Source organism: Protopterus annectens, chromosome 3.part1 (assembly GCF_019279795.1).
Source record: "Protopterus annectens isolate FY-2018-M chromosome 3.part1, PAN1.0, whole genome shotgun sequence".
Lineage (NCBI taxonomy): Eukaryota > Metazoa > Chordata > Ceratodontiformes > Protopteridae > Protopterus > Protopterus annectens.
This window is the reverse complement of record NC_056732.1, coordinates 539,826,574-539,841,795: the sequence shown is the minus strand read 5'-3', so window position 1 is coordinate 539,841,795 and position 15,222 is coordinate 539,826,574. Positions and strand designations below refer to the sequence as shown.

At 37.2% G+C, this 15,222-nt stretch overlaps 1 protein-coding gene across 4 annotated transcripts in view; it reads left to right on the top strand.

Moving 5' to 3' along the window:
- LOC122798203 (sodium channel protein type 4 subunit alpha-like) overlaps positions 1–15,222 on the top strand; it is a 2,607,519-nt gene that overhangs the window by 717,687 nt on the left and 1,874,610 nt on the right. For all 4 annotated transcript variants that reach the window (XM_044066954.1, XM_044066957.1, XM_044066953.1 and 1 more), the window contains exon 9: positions 8,710–8,851. In XM_044066954.1, coding sequence (XP_043922889.1) covers positions 8,710–8,851 — 142 coding nt within the window. The remainder of the gene's footprint in view (positions 1–8,709; positions 8,852–15,222) is intronic.

Here is a 15,222-nt window from a genome sequence, read left to right as displayed (position 1 = left end):
GGGGAAGTGGTGCCAGACACCAAAGGTACATTACCAGAATAGAATTCTGGGAAATGTTAACAGTTTTTGACATAAGAACACAGCACTTTCTACTCAGTTATATCACTTGTGAAAGAGCAATAGACAGCTGCAAGAGTGCATGGTTAGGCGATTGAAGACTTGTCAGCTTTCTGGAGGTGAGGGTATAAAATGGGGTTTACACAGGTTCATAGGTGTGTACTAGCATAATGGTCCTGGGGCCTTTACAAGCCTAGCCATAGGATTATCCTGGCATCGTGCCACACAACCTTAGTTCCCAGTGCCTCTTGTGAGTAGAGCCACTGGAGTTATCCCCGGGGTGAATTTTCTCTTTCCCATTCACTCATTAAGATTTCTCTTGAAGATGGTCAGGAAGGTGCTCTGTTTGACATGTATGGGAAATCTATTCCATAGCATGAGCAGTGTCTGGGTTATGAACCTGTCCCTCCAGCAGAGGTGCATACTATGGTTCTGCTATTCAGCTGAAAAGTCTGGAATGTATTGAATGAGTTTTTGAAGACAGTTCTCTAGCTGAGTATTAACTCTATCCTGTGGAGACCTGTCCCCTATTTGGAGGTAAGTCAGGAATGGGAAGAGATAACAGGGTATTAAGATACATGACCACAGTAGACATAACATTCTGTATAACCCAGCAATAACAAGCTTTATAACCAGAAACAAAGGAATTCAGAGAGTGGCATGGTCTGGCATTGTTATCATGATTATTTTAATGAAGCAGATAAATCAGTTAAAATGAAGTAAAAGTGTGTGGTCAGTGCATTTCTTGACCTACAGCTTCATGGGATATACACAGCCAACTAGAACAAACTATAATCGATGCAAGAACATTTCTTTTCCTTCAAATGTTTGTTCCCAGATTTTAAGACGTGTCATCCTTGGGATTATGGCAGAGCTACTTGATTAGAGCAATGTGGAAAAAAATTGGAGAACATGTGTTTGTCACATGTTACTGCCATGTGGAATAGACTTTGGCACTTTATATTTTTAAACCCTGAAGTATGGGTTATGACTTAATGTCCTCACAAAATGCAATGAATTAGAACCATCTGGAAGGGAGATATTTTTCTCTTTCTTGGCAGAACCTCTCACTCCCACTACATAGTAATGTCATACTTGCCCAGTCATTGCCCTCCTAATGTATGAGGGAAGCACTTGAGAATGATTGATCTCAGTGCTGACTCAACAATGTCTAATTGTTTGACTAAATTTCAGTTGGAGCAGATGCTGCTATGGTCTGTTGCAGTTTTTCTGTTGCAAGAATTTATATTTTAATAAATACCGGCAGGACCCGAAACAGATTTACTAACACTAGTAGGAGTAGTACACACTCTTTTTTTATGTAATTTATTACCATGATTGTGGTAATGGGATGCTGATGATGGCAAGTTGAAATGCAGTAAAGTAATAATCATTGTTTCTTTTACGTTATTTGCAGTTGTATGAAAGAGTAGAATGGCAAATTAGTTTTCTTTTGGGACAGTCTGTGTGAGCCAGAAAGAATGTTTACATGATTGCTGTGGAACAGTCATTAGTACAGCTTGTGTGTGACAGCAACGGGTTGAAACAAATTACTGTGGTCATTTCATTCATAATCGAGAAATCAGAGATTTTTTTTTTGCATGTGTAGGTGTATGAGTGTAGTGTAAAAAAACAAATTATAATTGTATTATCACTGTTAAATGGTCACTGGTAAGGTTTGTTTTGGGCAAGCAGAAAGATAATGTTTGTTTGTCTCTTTCGGCTTTTTCTGGTTAGGGGTCGCCACAGTGGAACTCCGGTCCGCTAATCATTGGCAGTTGATTTTTACATATCGGCTTGCCAGGCCTGATGCACAACCTTCAACGAAGGTACGCCCATTCATGCATGTCTCCACGCAGAAGACACTCTAGCTGAGAATCGAACCGGACAGCATCTTACTATGAGGCGACAATGCTACCGCAGCACCACCACTGCAGAAAGATAATACTGTGTCCATTATGTCATTCACTTTCTATCCAATCAGACATCACAATTATATACAGAAGACTGGTATTTTTATTGGGTGGAGTGTGAGTGTGAAAGTAAACAAAAATTATATTCTCACAGTGAAACACTTTAGCATTTTTTCTTATTTATTTATCTTTTTTTACTGTGAAAGCCTGACTGGGACAAAACCCTTTTTCTGAGGAGGCCAGAGAGAAAAGCTCATATTTGACATCATTTATGACATATATACATATATGTATAAAATACAGTTATATGATACCAGAATGAATGTAAAATACTGGGAAGGAAGTGATGGCTAAGATATTTGTTTGCAGTGTACATACTTGAGAGAAAAATATGATTACTTACATAAAAGTTATTTAAAAATATAGAATGTGCATAGCTTGTTTGGACATATACAGTGTTGATCAGGCTTGTCTATAATAGGAAAAATAAAACACTGCAAATGATACTGTAATATTACCTGCAAATTCTAGCAATTAGTTTACTTACTTACGCTGACATTTTTTATTATACTTGAGTTCTAGTTGTGGTATGTGATTTAGGCTCAATATATACAATGTAGCACTGCAGCAGAATATATCTTTACTAAATTGCTATTACATCAGAGGTAAAAAAAATATTTCTTCAGAAAAAAAAGATTTTTGTATCATGCCTTGGCACGCACTCCATAGTTTGAAGCAGACAAATGTATGGGGTCAAATTCACCAGTGAGCCACACTGAAATCCCTTAGGGTAATATCACAGTTCAAAGTACATTTTCTAGGTGATCATCTTGCCATCGCTCTCTGTTGTTTAATACAGCCTGGAGGAGGACTGACAATATGAAGTGTTATACATAGGCACTAAATGTGGAGGTCCTTTGTTCTTTCACTGCCAGAGTCCAACATTTTGCATTATATTCAGTTTCCATTAGAAGTTTATGATTTCTGCTTAGGTAAAACTGTCCATTACTAGCACAGGGTATATCTTTTCTAAACTGCCATTTCATTAGGAGAAAAAGTTATATATTAGTCACCAGAAAGAAAATATTTTTTTCAGTCACAAATTTGACACCACATATTTTGAGATTAGCCAAAGTGGTAGCATCCAACATAGTACAGCATTGTGGTATCACAGTCTGAAAGTTTCTTAATAAAGTCTCAAGAATGGACTGATGTATGACCTTTAACATGTACTTACCAAATGCAGGCTTTCATAGGCTTTCTCTTTCAGTCTGACATTTTACATTATTATTCTTTTCCTTTGGGTAGACCATGACTTCCACTCAAGATGAAATATGCAGTACTTATCCAGAAGTCTTTAAGCTCAGCTTCCATGGTTAGAAGCAGTCAATATAAAGGGGTCATATTCAACACTGAGCTTCATTGAAATCCCTAAAAGTAGAATAGGAGTCTTGATTTTTTGTGCATGATTATCCTATAATAATTCTATGAAATTTAAATTGCATTATTAACTCTTAAACCCTGAAAAAACTATGGTCTTTTACATAGATATACCAAACACACAGGGGTTGGAGGTCTTCAGTATTATATAGTCTGATATTTTGCATAATTCTTTAGTTTCTGTGGGGGTAGTTTATAATTCGACCCAAGCTAAGCTGTGTAGCAGCAGTTTAGAATATATCTCTACTGAGTTGTCAGTATACTAGATATTTTTTCTACAGTTATCTTGTATAGGGAAGTTTTTTATCACTGGAATTATAATTGACCCCCTGTCCAATTTAGAATTAAAAGTAACATAGGCACGATGAAGAAATAATATATGTATATATATATATATATATATATATATATATATATATATACAATTTACATGAAATTAGAATATTTCAATAGTTTCATAGTTTTCTTTTTTTAGCTGTGACTGCATTCTTACAAACCCACTCAGATATGCTTTGTTTATTTTGGTTTATAGCATCATAGTACATTTCAAGCAATTCAGGTACTATGTATTTCAGTAAAATCACTAGCCACTGTGTTGTTCTGAAATGAGAACCAGGAATTGTACACCTTTCTCTGGGAAAGTAATATTTTGATGATAGTGTTTTTTATGGGAAAATATGCAGACAAGCATGCGTGTATGTATTTGAGAATTTAATGTTTGTTTTCCCTTATTAGGTTACTCTGCACAGTATAATTCTGACCATTTGGCAATTTTGTCTTTGTAAAAATTGTGCTAAAAGCAGACAGAGAAATTATTTGAAGTTAAGCTCACTTTCAGAGAAAATGGTCATTTGAAAATTGACAAACTACAACATGTGCAAAACAGTACGAGGCAAAAATAAAGTGTTGTTGTCAGTTGTTGTCAAAGTAGCAAATACAAAAGCTATCAGAAATATATTTATGTTGGGCTGTGATTTCAGACCTAAGAAAGCATACTTTTCTTCTAGAATTGATATTTTTTATTGTTTTTACTTGCTGTATCATAACAATTACATTTCTTCTGGTAGGGTAATTTTGTTAGTAACATTCTCTGAAATTTTAACAAAAAATATCACACTGTTCTGGGCTTCCAGACATTTATATATAGCAATCAAACATAGCCAAAACAATCAGTATTTTGGGAACAGTCCTTCAAAGAAATGACAATAGTAAAGAAGTTTAATCACTTAAACTGTATCAGTAAAATATTTATTTTCAGTGTTATGGTCCAGCAGTTGTGCAAGCTAAATGCTTAGTGATGTAATCATTGCTAATATTGGATTGTTTGTGTTGTACTTACTGATGTCACATGGGGGGGGGGGGGCACATGGCATAACATCATCTATTTTATTTTTTTTTATAAGCCTATATGGACACTACCATCTAATAAGACATACTGATATGAACTTATCAGAAGTGACCATGAAGCAGGCAATTTATGTACGCATTGAAGAAAAGTGTGGCAGTTTTCCTGTGGCTTATGTTGCTGATCTTGCTTTTTGAAAAATCTGTACAATACATATGTGAAGTCACTAAAACTACTGGGCTTGTGTGTTAAATGTTTTGTATGAGCACTGCTTGAAATAATCTCTTTTGCAATTAAAAAAAAATAGCATTTGATAAATTTCTCTAAACTAACTTCACTTACACCTTGTGCCACAATAAGAGTACAGTGTATACTTGGTTTGTTAAAAGCAAATAATGTTTAGCTAGTCTCTTCCACTTCTTTGACATGTTTGTAAAAGCCTTAGATGAGGGCCAGACTGTTGACATTGCCTATCTCGACCTTTTCCCCTTGTAAATGTGGTAGATAAACTCTCCAGTTTCAGTGTTAATCCTTACACTGTCTGCTAGATTGCAAACTGACTTACTGATAAAATACATGTTGCTAAGGCTGGAGGTGCTTCATCAATATGAAGAGATGTCTCTAGCAGTGTTTCACAAGGCTTAGTTTTGGGTCTCTCATTTGACATTTTACTTCTCAGACGTGAAATCAGGCATCAAAGACCTCTACCTAAGGAAGTTTATGAATGCATGCAAACTGGGTGCAGTTGTTAATTCCCATCCATGATACTTCCCCATAGGGGCAGGATCAAACAAGTACCTGGTTTGTTAGCCATGGACTCACCCTAAATGCCAAGTGTAGCTTAGTTACCTTCTGTAAAGCTCCTACCACCTCCTGTCATCACACTTTTGGCATCCAATCAAAACATACTCTGTTAGTAGAAATATCGGCACAAACATAGAAAGTGAGTTCATTTTTGACCATCATGTCTCGGCTGTGGTTATAAAGTCCCTTTTCTTAACCAGCTCATCTGTCAGGCCATCACATCATGGTCAGATGATGTCTTTGTCTCTTAATACCCCCCCGCCATATTGGGCCTACTATTAAACATCAGCAATGCCACCATTTTGGAATGTACACGATAACCTAGTACACTTTTAAAGGCCCCCAAATTCATAACTGACAAAAAAAATTCTGGAATAAGCCACTTAAGCTGCCCTAAAATGTGAAAATCCCTGCCTCTTTACTGTGTCTTTTGCAGGCTCTTGAAAGCAGACATCTCTTTTCAGGCTTAATTTATCCTTTGTCATTCCATACCTATTGTTGCAGGTATGCACCTATCTTCAGGTCTGATTTATCCCTTCTTCATGATTTTCTCAATCTTACCACCTATCACATTTGATTTTACAGCTGTTTAGTACACAGAAAACAAGACTGCATGACAAAATATTGGTGGCACTAATAATTTAAAGAAAGAAGACCCACCATTTACATATCTTATTTTCAGAAACAAAAATAAGTGACTGTGTGAGGCAGAAGTTTTCTGAATATTTTATTAAATTCCTTATGTTTTACACTGTGTATAATTCACGATATGGTTATGTTTTGGTAATTTGCAGTTTTTAAACTTGCGATTCGGAGTAGTATATGCTGTTTGGTATTCAAATTATAAGTAGGTATCCACATTTTTGGCCTGATATCCCTACTTTTCAAGATCCTTTGTACCTATTTTCAGTATCTGCAAGCTGAGAGGTAGGCTTGAGGACATTATACTCTTTGGCCTTCTTCACCAAAATAAAACAAACAATCTAACAAACACTTTTGTCTAAGACCTAATCCACCATGATTAGATCAACAATAGCTGCCTGCATTATACGTTTCTTACCAATTGCCTTCCCTACCTTTAGACTAGACTTCTTGTGCACATGAAGCAAAGTACCTCCATGGCTATGGTAACAACCAGCCTCATTGCCTGGATTAATAGGTGCAAATGCAAGCTCGCCAAAAGTGTGAATGATCATCTCCAGACAGAAGTAATCTGTCTTGTTACTACAAAGATAATGTAGTTAAGCTTCTTAATGGCTCACCAGCCTAAGTTTAATGTTAACCTATGAACTTATGAACCATCTGCCAACCCTGCCATGACAGCCACTCATAAATGAGTTAATGACAACATTGTAGTACTAAGATACTATATGTAACCAACTGCATATAACTGATAGTTTTCATTCTGAATATACCTTTCAGTTATTTACTATCAAAACTATGTACAAAGTAGCACTTTGGTAATATTTTCAAAATCAAATTATCTTTCTGGTTATACTAATTTTAAATGCAACAATAAATGGCCATTACTGGGAAATAATGGATCTTCTAGGGTTTGAGTGGCTTTTCTGTACTCAATAATACTTCATGGCAGTTTGTTATTCTACTGCAATGGCCGCCATATTGGCTATTATTGCTTATTTCTCCCACTGCCATCTGTTTGTTCATTACTAAATGATAGGTGTCTCCTCTCTTAGACTTGCAACCAGCAACTATTTTAAAGTGCTTATTTCATCAGTTTATAATTTCCTGACTATTGATGTGTAATACTTATAGTATGTTTGTTAAACTAGAATGAGGTTTGTTGTATGCTAGTGATGAGTCTGTATGACAATACAACGCATGTAACCTGATATGACTAAAGTACCTCTCATTGAGTTCTCATGTGGCTTCATTGAACAATTACCAGGGAATTCTTTTTTGATGCGATGTATAACCTCTCTCTCTCTCTCTCTCTCTCTCTCTCTCTCTCTCTCTCTCTCTCTCTCTCTCTCTCTCTCTCTCTCTCTCTCATAAACCTGGAGCTTAAAATATGATAGACATTAAAACACATTTATTTCCCATGCACTAGCTTCAGTAACACAAGCAGTATTTCTGACAAAACGTCTTCAGTGGTGTTGTTGAAATAGATGCATTTTACAACAAAAGGACAGCCATATATTAACTCTTGCATTTTCCTAGCTCTGCATTTTTATTACTGATGCAAGTTTCTATGACCTGACATCATATGTTTGCTTTTAAAATATAAACTGATAATAGCATGTGACTAATTTTATACATTTTTGGCTAAACTAGGAAGGTACTTCTTTTTAATACCACTCATTTTCCTAATATAAAATGCAGAAAGAAAGCTCAACAAAACCACCACAGTTGTGATAATCGATGCAATAAAATCCAATTTTAGTACACAAGACAAGCGTTTTCACGTAGATACTCTATGCTTCTTCAGATCTTACAAACTATACCTTTAGAAAATTCATTTATATACTAAATCAATATCTAATTATTTAATTAAAACAGATATAATAATTAAAATTCTTAAAACCAATTAAATTACAATAGACAATTCATTTAAAGTGACGTGCTTCTATATAAAATCAAATTTTAAAACTTTTGTCCATACAATGTGGTACAAGGATGCACCATAACATTTATACAAATATGGTAATTGACCAAGTGAACTCATTTACAGGTTTGACAGTCATAATCAGCTATTCCAAAGAGAGTACTATACCAGATATTTGTATTATTGTACTGTTTTCTTACTGTACAAGTATTTTGACAAACTATGTGGACTGTACATGTGTTATTCTGACCACTAGGTAATACTGCCATTTCTTATGATGAGAGAAATTGAACAAGATGGATGTTGCCCATCATTAAATATGTGTCTTATTAGAAATTAGTTCCTGAAGGTGTGATAGAGGCATCTGTTTTGCAAATAAAAATTTGCAGTTCCTGATTTTTGCCTCAGTATATCATATAGTTCCAAACTTCATGTTATTCCATTTGAACTAATTACTTGTTGCAGGTCAATCATTTTTAAATGCTACATGATTTGCAAAGAGGACAACAACGGACAAGAACATCACAGGGAATTATGATAGTGTTAGTGTAACATAAATATCTTGCTTTCTTTTATGTTTCCAGAGCCTGCCCAGAAGGATATGCATGCATAAAAGCTGGAGAAAATCCCAACTACGGCTATACCAGCTTTGACACCTTTGGATGGGCCTTCCTGGCATTATTTCGTTTAATGACACAGGATTTTTGGGAAAACCTATACCAACAGGTAAGAATGGGAGGCAGGCATGAGTTAATACATCTGCTTGCTAGCATGGAACACGATGAACATAGGTAAACTGAAAGAAATACTGGCAGTATATAAACTGAACATTAATAATGATGTTATATTAAATAGTGTAATCATCATTGCACAACAGGCTGAGATGCAGTAATTAAGTATCTGAAATGTAATTTTAAGTAATCAGTTACACAAGCTTTCCAAAATCATATAAAATGGCAAAGCAGTCCTTGTGTCTGATAGATGTCTATAGGATACATATTGTATTTTGCCTGATTTAGGGCTAGGGAGAAAAGCTGATTGGTCTGCCAAGTAAAGAAAAATAGTAATGTCTTTCACCTTTTCCAGGTTAGGGGTCGTCACAGCAGAACTCCGGTCTGCTAATGATTGGCAGTGGATTTTTACGGTGCCGAGTTCAAGACATTTCAAATTCTAAAATTTTTTTTGGGTGCCTGCATGCTTTCAAAAGTTCATACCCTTGTCATCAGTTTCAAGAGTGTGATTTACAATTTCTTCCTTTCTATTGTATATGACTATGTAGGATAACTTACTTTCTTGAGCTCCCTGTTATGTCTTGGTGTACACCATTTTCTGGTGAAGGTTAGAGGATTGGATCTTTAACAGGTGTCCTCCTGTAAGGGATGACCGCAGTGGCTGCTGTCCCAGACACAAGACAAGACAATTTCTTGTTTTACACCCTCCATTTTTGCTTTCTTCTTTTATGTTTCCAGATCCTTCCCAGAAGGCTATGCATGCATAAAAGCATTGCATGATGCATGATGGGACTAGCCATTTGTCATGTACATTCTCATTTAATTCACCACATGTATGTAGACTTGATACTGGAGACGTATGAATCCTGGGTATCTTATTTAGGTACCAGCTTTGCAATATGCCCTTCCCCTTCCAACCACTGGGAAATGAGAATAGGCCCCTTGTTTGTAAGCTTTCCTTCTCTTCTACCTCTGCAATATTGCCCAATCACCACAAGCAGTGCACTCAGGTGCAATGAGATGGCCTCAGGAATTCCAGATATGAGTGTTACAATTTATTGTCAGGCTGCACAGCTGTAGAATATGATGCTTAACCACAATTTCAAATGATTTCAGACAATCTATTAAGTAAGGAAGAGAAAGTGAGAACACTAATACTGTCATGTTAGGTCAGTCTGAAATAATGGTTAGTGGATGTATTGCACGATATCTAAATGAACAGCAATTTCCACTGTGTGCCATAATGTAAGATACTTAAAGAATGGTTAAAAGGTATCAGTTAAGTCCAAAAGTGAGCTCTACTGCTAGGTAAGGTTCTGCTCCATGCTGTACACTGAATACTGTATATCATTATGTCTTTCAAATTACTGGGCAAACTGTATTATTGTTAGCAGTTAATGTTACTTTATAATTTATAATTTGTTTTACCTCCAAATGACCTGATGACTGCAGTCATACCAATTGATTTTGTTTTTGAGTAACACTTTCTTGCTTTCTCAGAACCCCATTATGTCATCATATAATAAATTTTGGACCCGAGTGCTTTGTGTCTGCATTCACTCATAGTGACTGTATTGTGAATCACTGCTGTCTTTCAGTATCCCTGGAGACAGTTGCAAATTTTCTTTTCATACAGACTATATTTTATTTCTGTTAAGTGAGAGCTTCTAAACAACATTTCATAGAGCATTTCTACATTGTTCAAGACAGAATAGCTAAATTACAGGTTTCTTCAATTGTAGTTCCAGTACCTTCCACAACCATCTCTCACAGTTTCTTATTAAGCTGAAAATCCAAGTCATGTTTCCCAGTCTGCGCTTCTCTGTGACCTGAGACTGGCAGTTCTCGCTTCATAGTATGTTTCTAACAGATGTGTAGTATCAGTTATGCTTTATTCTGAACTACATAGGTTGAGATATGTCATGGAGGCTGGGACAGATTCCTACACCGAATATCACAAAATTGTATTCAGTTACACAAAACATGGCAACTTATTAGCTGCTTATTGCAGCTGTAATGGATATTGAACACATTAAAGGTAATTTTGCTTTGTTGGTGCATACCTATGTAAGGCTGTTATTATAAGATGAACCCCCCCTAGAAAGGATAAAGTACATAAGCACATAAAAGAGTGAAGTTTTTGTTTAATCACTTTAATTTTGATGAAATGCCTTAAAATAGTGTTCAGAATGTCAACCAATATCACCAGATTAATAAAACTTGTAATAGTCATCTGTTAGACATGCTATAGATATTAATTCTGAAATATACTAAAACAGCAAGTTACTATTGTGTTTCTTAACCTCAAAGCACAGTGAGCTTAGTGTCTGCTGTACACATTTAAGAAAGTTGTTCTTCTTTCGGCTTTTCACAGTTAGGGGTCGCCACAGCGGAACTCCAGTCCACTAATGATTGGCAGTGGATTTTTACTGTGCTGAGGTGCCAGCCCGACGTCCAAACTTCAACGAAGGCACGCCCATTCACACATGTCTTTCGAATGACACTCGACCACAGGGAGGGTATGCAGACTCCACACAGAAGGTGCTCCAGCTGAGAATCGAATGGGAGAACCTCTTGCTGTGAGGCGGCAACACTACCGCTGCACCAACGTACACATTTAAGAAAGTGTGGATGGCAAAGACCCCATGTGAAAAGTTTGAAAGAGGGAATGTATTGCTTCTAGAGAAGAAACAGCATTATAGCTATAATTTTGTCTTTTCTACCTAGAAACATTTTATCTTATGTATACTTAAAGAGAGTATGTTATAGAAACTGAGAACCGCATTGATTCAAGAAATTAACTCCCGTGCCCAGTAAGAGCAAAGACTTAAAGGGCCCATTAACAACAGCCAGGGAATGAATGAATTAGGGGGAATTGCATGAATTAAGGCAGTCAGCTGTGTAGGAATGTCTAAGCATGTTGCCATTCTCTAGACATTAAATTGTTCATCCATATAATAAAAATTTTACAAGTGAATATTAGTACCAGAAGTTCTTAATTTTAACTTCCAGTGTTACCTTTTTAAGGGATTGCTGCATGACATTTTTGAGACGAGATCACTCATATATCATACAGAGCAGGTTCATCCTATATTTTACAGTAAACATTTGGAAAATGGATTTGCTGTCTTGCAATGCAAGATGGCTGACTACAAACTGAGGAGATGATGAAACTATGCGCAGAGTTTTATTACCTGAAACTGTGGAATAGTAATGATGATTATAGTTAAACTAAAAGGAAGCAGTGATAATTATACAAAAGATAGTTTTAGCAGGTCTACTTCAAAGGATCGAAATTTTACAACATCGAACCTCTAATCATCGAAGACCAGATGTTTGATGTTGTGAAATATCAAAAAAAAAAATAAATAACAGATAAAAATGTCTTCTTTCACGTTTTTGCAGGGGGCAAGCCACCCTGCAACCCCAACACCCCCTGCTACTTAAATATACCAACTCCAAGATCACACTACAGTAAAGCGAATGGTAAATTTCCCATTCCACACTGAAAAGCAATTTCCATTTACAAAATTTGATATTTCACAACTTTGATCATTTGGTCTTCATAGATCAGAGGTTTGAGGTTGTGAAATCTTGATCCTTTGAAATAGATGCACAAGATTACTTACCTCTGTTACTTTCATTCCCTAGTCCTACCTTACATCTAAACTCTGTTTTTTAGCAAAGACATTCTTAGTGTACATGTGTCTTTTATCAGGTACTCCTAAACATACATTTGTTTTAGAAAATTCTTGCCTCATATAATCAGTAGGATCCAGTTACTCTGCTCAGCAAAAAGTACTATGTGCAATTTGGAGCCAAATAAGTGGTTTACTGAGTCCTTCTTTAGAACATTGAAGGGAGGCACAGTTCTACCTACAGCCTAATGCAGCCTGACTGAATGTTGTAAGAGTGTAATGAGTGTGAAGATATTGAGCATGGGGCAGTGCAACTGGGAAGTAAAGGGGCAAAGCTTGTACGTACATACATACTAATGCTTTGTGTGAATGAAATCTGCATAGTTTTATGTTTGAGCTTTGATGGGCATACTGCCTACATGCATTAGCCCTCCTGTAATATTAGAACAAATTTATACATCAGGAAAAACAATATGAAAATAATACTACAAAATGCATATAGAAAAAGCAGAAATTAAAAAACAGAAACAAGGTGCAAGTTAGCAGGCTTACAGGGATATACCATGAATGTTGGCTTGTTGAAAGTTGCACACGTTACCAAACCATGTAGGAGAGACTGCTAAACTATTTAGTTGTTCCATGTTGAGCCTTGTGATGCGTGTCAGTGTTATGTAAAGAAATAGTAACAACAGTACAAGTATGGAGTAGACGTGAAGGCACATATATGTGGTGTTCCAAGTCATAGACATGCAGAACCATCTGAAACTGGCTGAAACGTGTGCGACACAAGGATGTATAGGTCCTGTGTAGAGTAGAGGTAGGTTATCAAGCCTAATTATGCAGATGATGTAAGGTAGTATACAATATTTCCTCTGTCACATGTATTTTACTTGAATACATGTACACTTGTAAACTAAGGCAACCCTGATTCATCTGTTCAATCAAAATAAACATACTATTACACAACAATGAAAGATGGCAACAACAGCAAAGATTACACATAAAATACAATAATAACATATCTACTGGTACGAGTGCATTGTTTTTTGGTAGCCAGTGCCACAGTTATCAGTTGTGTTGATTGTTAATTGGATTGCTTTCCTTTTGAAATCCATTGGATATGGGCTCAAGGAAGGACTGTATCCTCTGAATTCATGCTGGCAAAAGATGGTCTTCATTCAGATGATACAGTGATTAACTGTGGACTGTAGTTTAGGACTGTCAAAGCTGTAATGGATTACCTCATCCTCATATGTCCACATCTTAGGTTCATAGGTTCATAGGTAGGTAGGTACTAGGCTATCTGCCCTAAGGCATTTATAAGCCTAGCCGGAATTGTGTTGGCTTTTGCCGCCCCCTTAAATTAGTTTCATGCGCCTCTGTCCAGCAGAGCCACTGAAGTGATCCCCGGGGTAAACTTTCTGTTTCCATCCACTCGTCAAGGTTTCTCTTGAAGAGTGTTATTGAGGAGCTCTGCCTAATGTAGATTAGAATCTTGTTCCAGAGCATGGGACGTCTCTGGGACAGGAATCTATCCCTCCAGCTTGTCCTATTTATTGTTGTGGTGAGGTTTAGACCCCTAGAGCATGTGGCTTGAGGAGATATGGTTTTCTTTAGGTGGAGCATGTCCATCAATTCTGGGTTGGACATGGCCTTGTTTGTCAGGCATAGATCACCTCTGAGTAGGCGGTATGCAACCGAGTACAGCTGGAGTTTCTTCAGTCGAGCTGCATAGGGCATCTGTTTGAGGCCAGTGATCCTCTTGGTGAGGTATTTCTGTGGTCTTTCCAGCTGTTGCAGGTGTCTTGTAAGGTACATCCCAAATGGGATGTTGTACTCTATAATGGGTCTGAAGAGTGATGCGTAGAGGGGCACAATGACCTCTTTTGATTTGGATGCTAACCCTTTTGTGATTAGGTGGGCCACATAGAAGGATTTTCTAACTACTTTGGCAGTGTGATTATCCGAGGACAGATTACTATCTACTTGGCTCCCCAGATTCCTTATTACATCTTCCGTATTTAGGGGGATACCACTTATGTGGTAGTTTGTGGGTACTTTGTTTTTTCCAAAAGGGATGACTATGCACTTTGGCATTTAGCTTGAGGCCATGGTTTTGACAACAGGTATCTGTCTCAGTGAGACCTTTTTGGAGGATGTCTGTGTCAGCCGGTTAGTCAATTATAGCCCCTAATTTGCAGTCATCTGTGAACTTGGTCAGCCATAGACCTCCTGTGCTTGCCTGTACCTCTGAGAAGTATATGCCGAACAGGAGGGTTCCTAGGACTGAGCCCTGGGGAACGCCACTTGTAACTGGTTTAGATTCAGACCTAGCTCCTGCAACTCTTACCATGTGGGTTCTGTCCGTGAGCCAGTTAGCAACCCATCTCATGACGTAGGGGTTTATGTTCAGGCTGGTGAGCTTGTCTATAATACCAGAACATGGAATGGTGTTGAAGGCCTTTGTGAGGTCTAGATAGGCTGTGTGGACCCCCTTTCCCTCGTCTATAGCTTTGGTAACTGTCTCAAAGAAGTTCACCAGGTTTAGGAGGCATGATCTGCCCTTAACAAAGATGAACTGGGTAGCGTCCAGTGTTTGGTGGTTTCCAATGTCTCTGTTAATGAGATCCATGATGGTGCGTCCATAGCCTTGCAGAACAAGCTAGTCAGGCTTATAGGGCGATAGTTCCCAGAGTCTGTTGTGGCTCCACCTTTGTGGACTGGAATA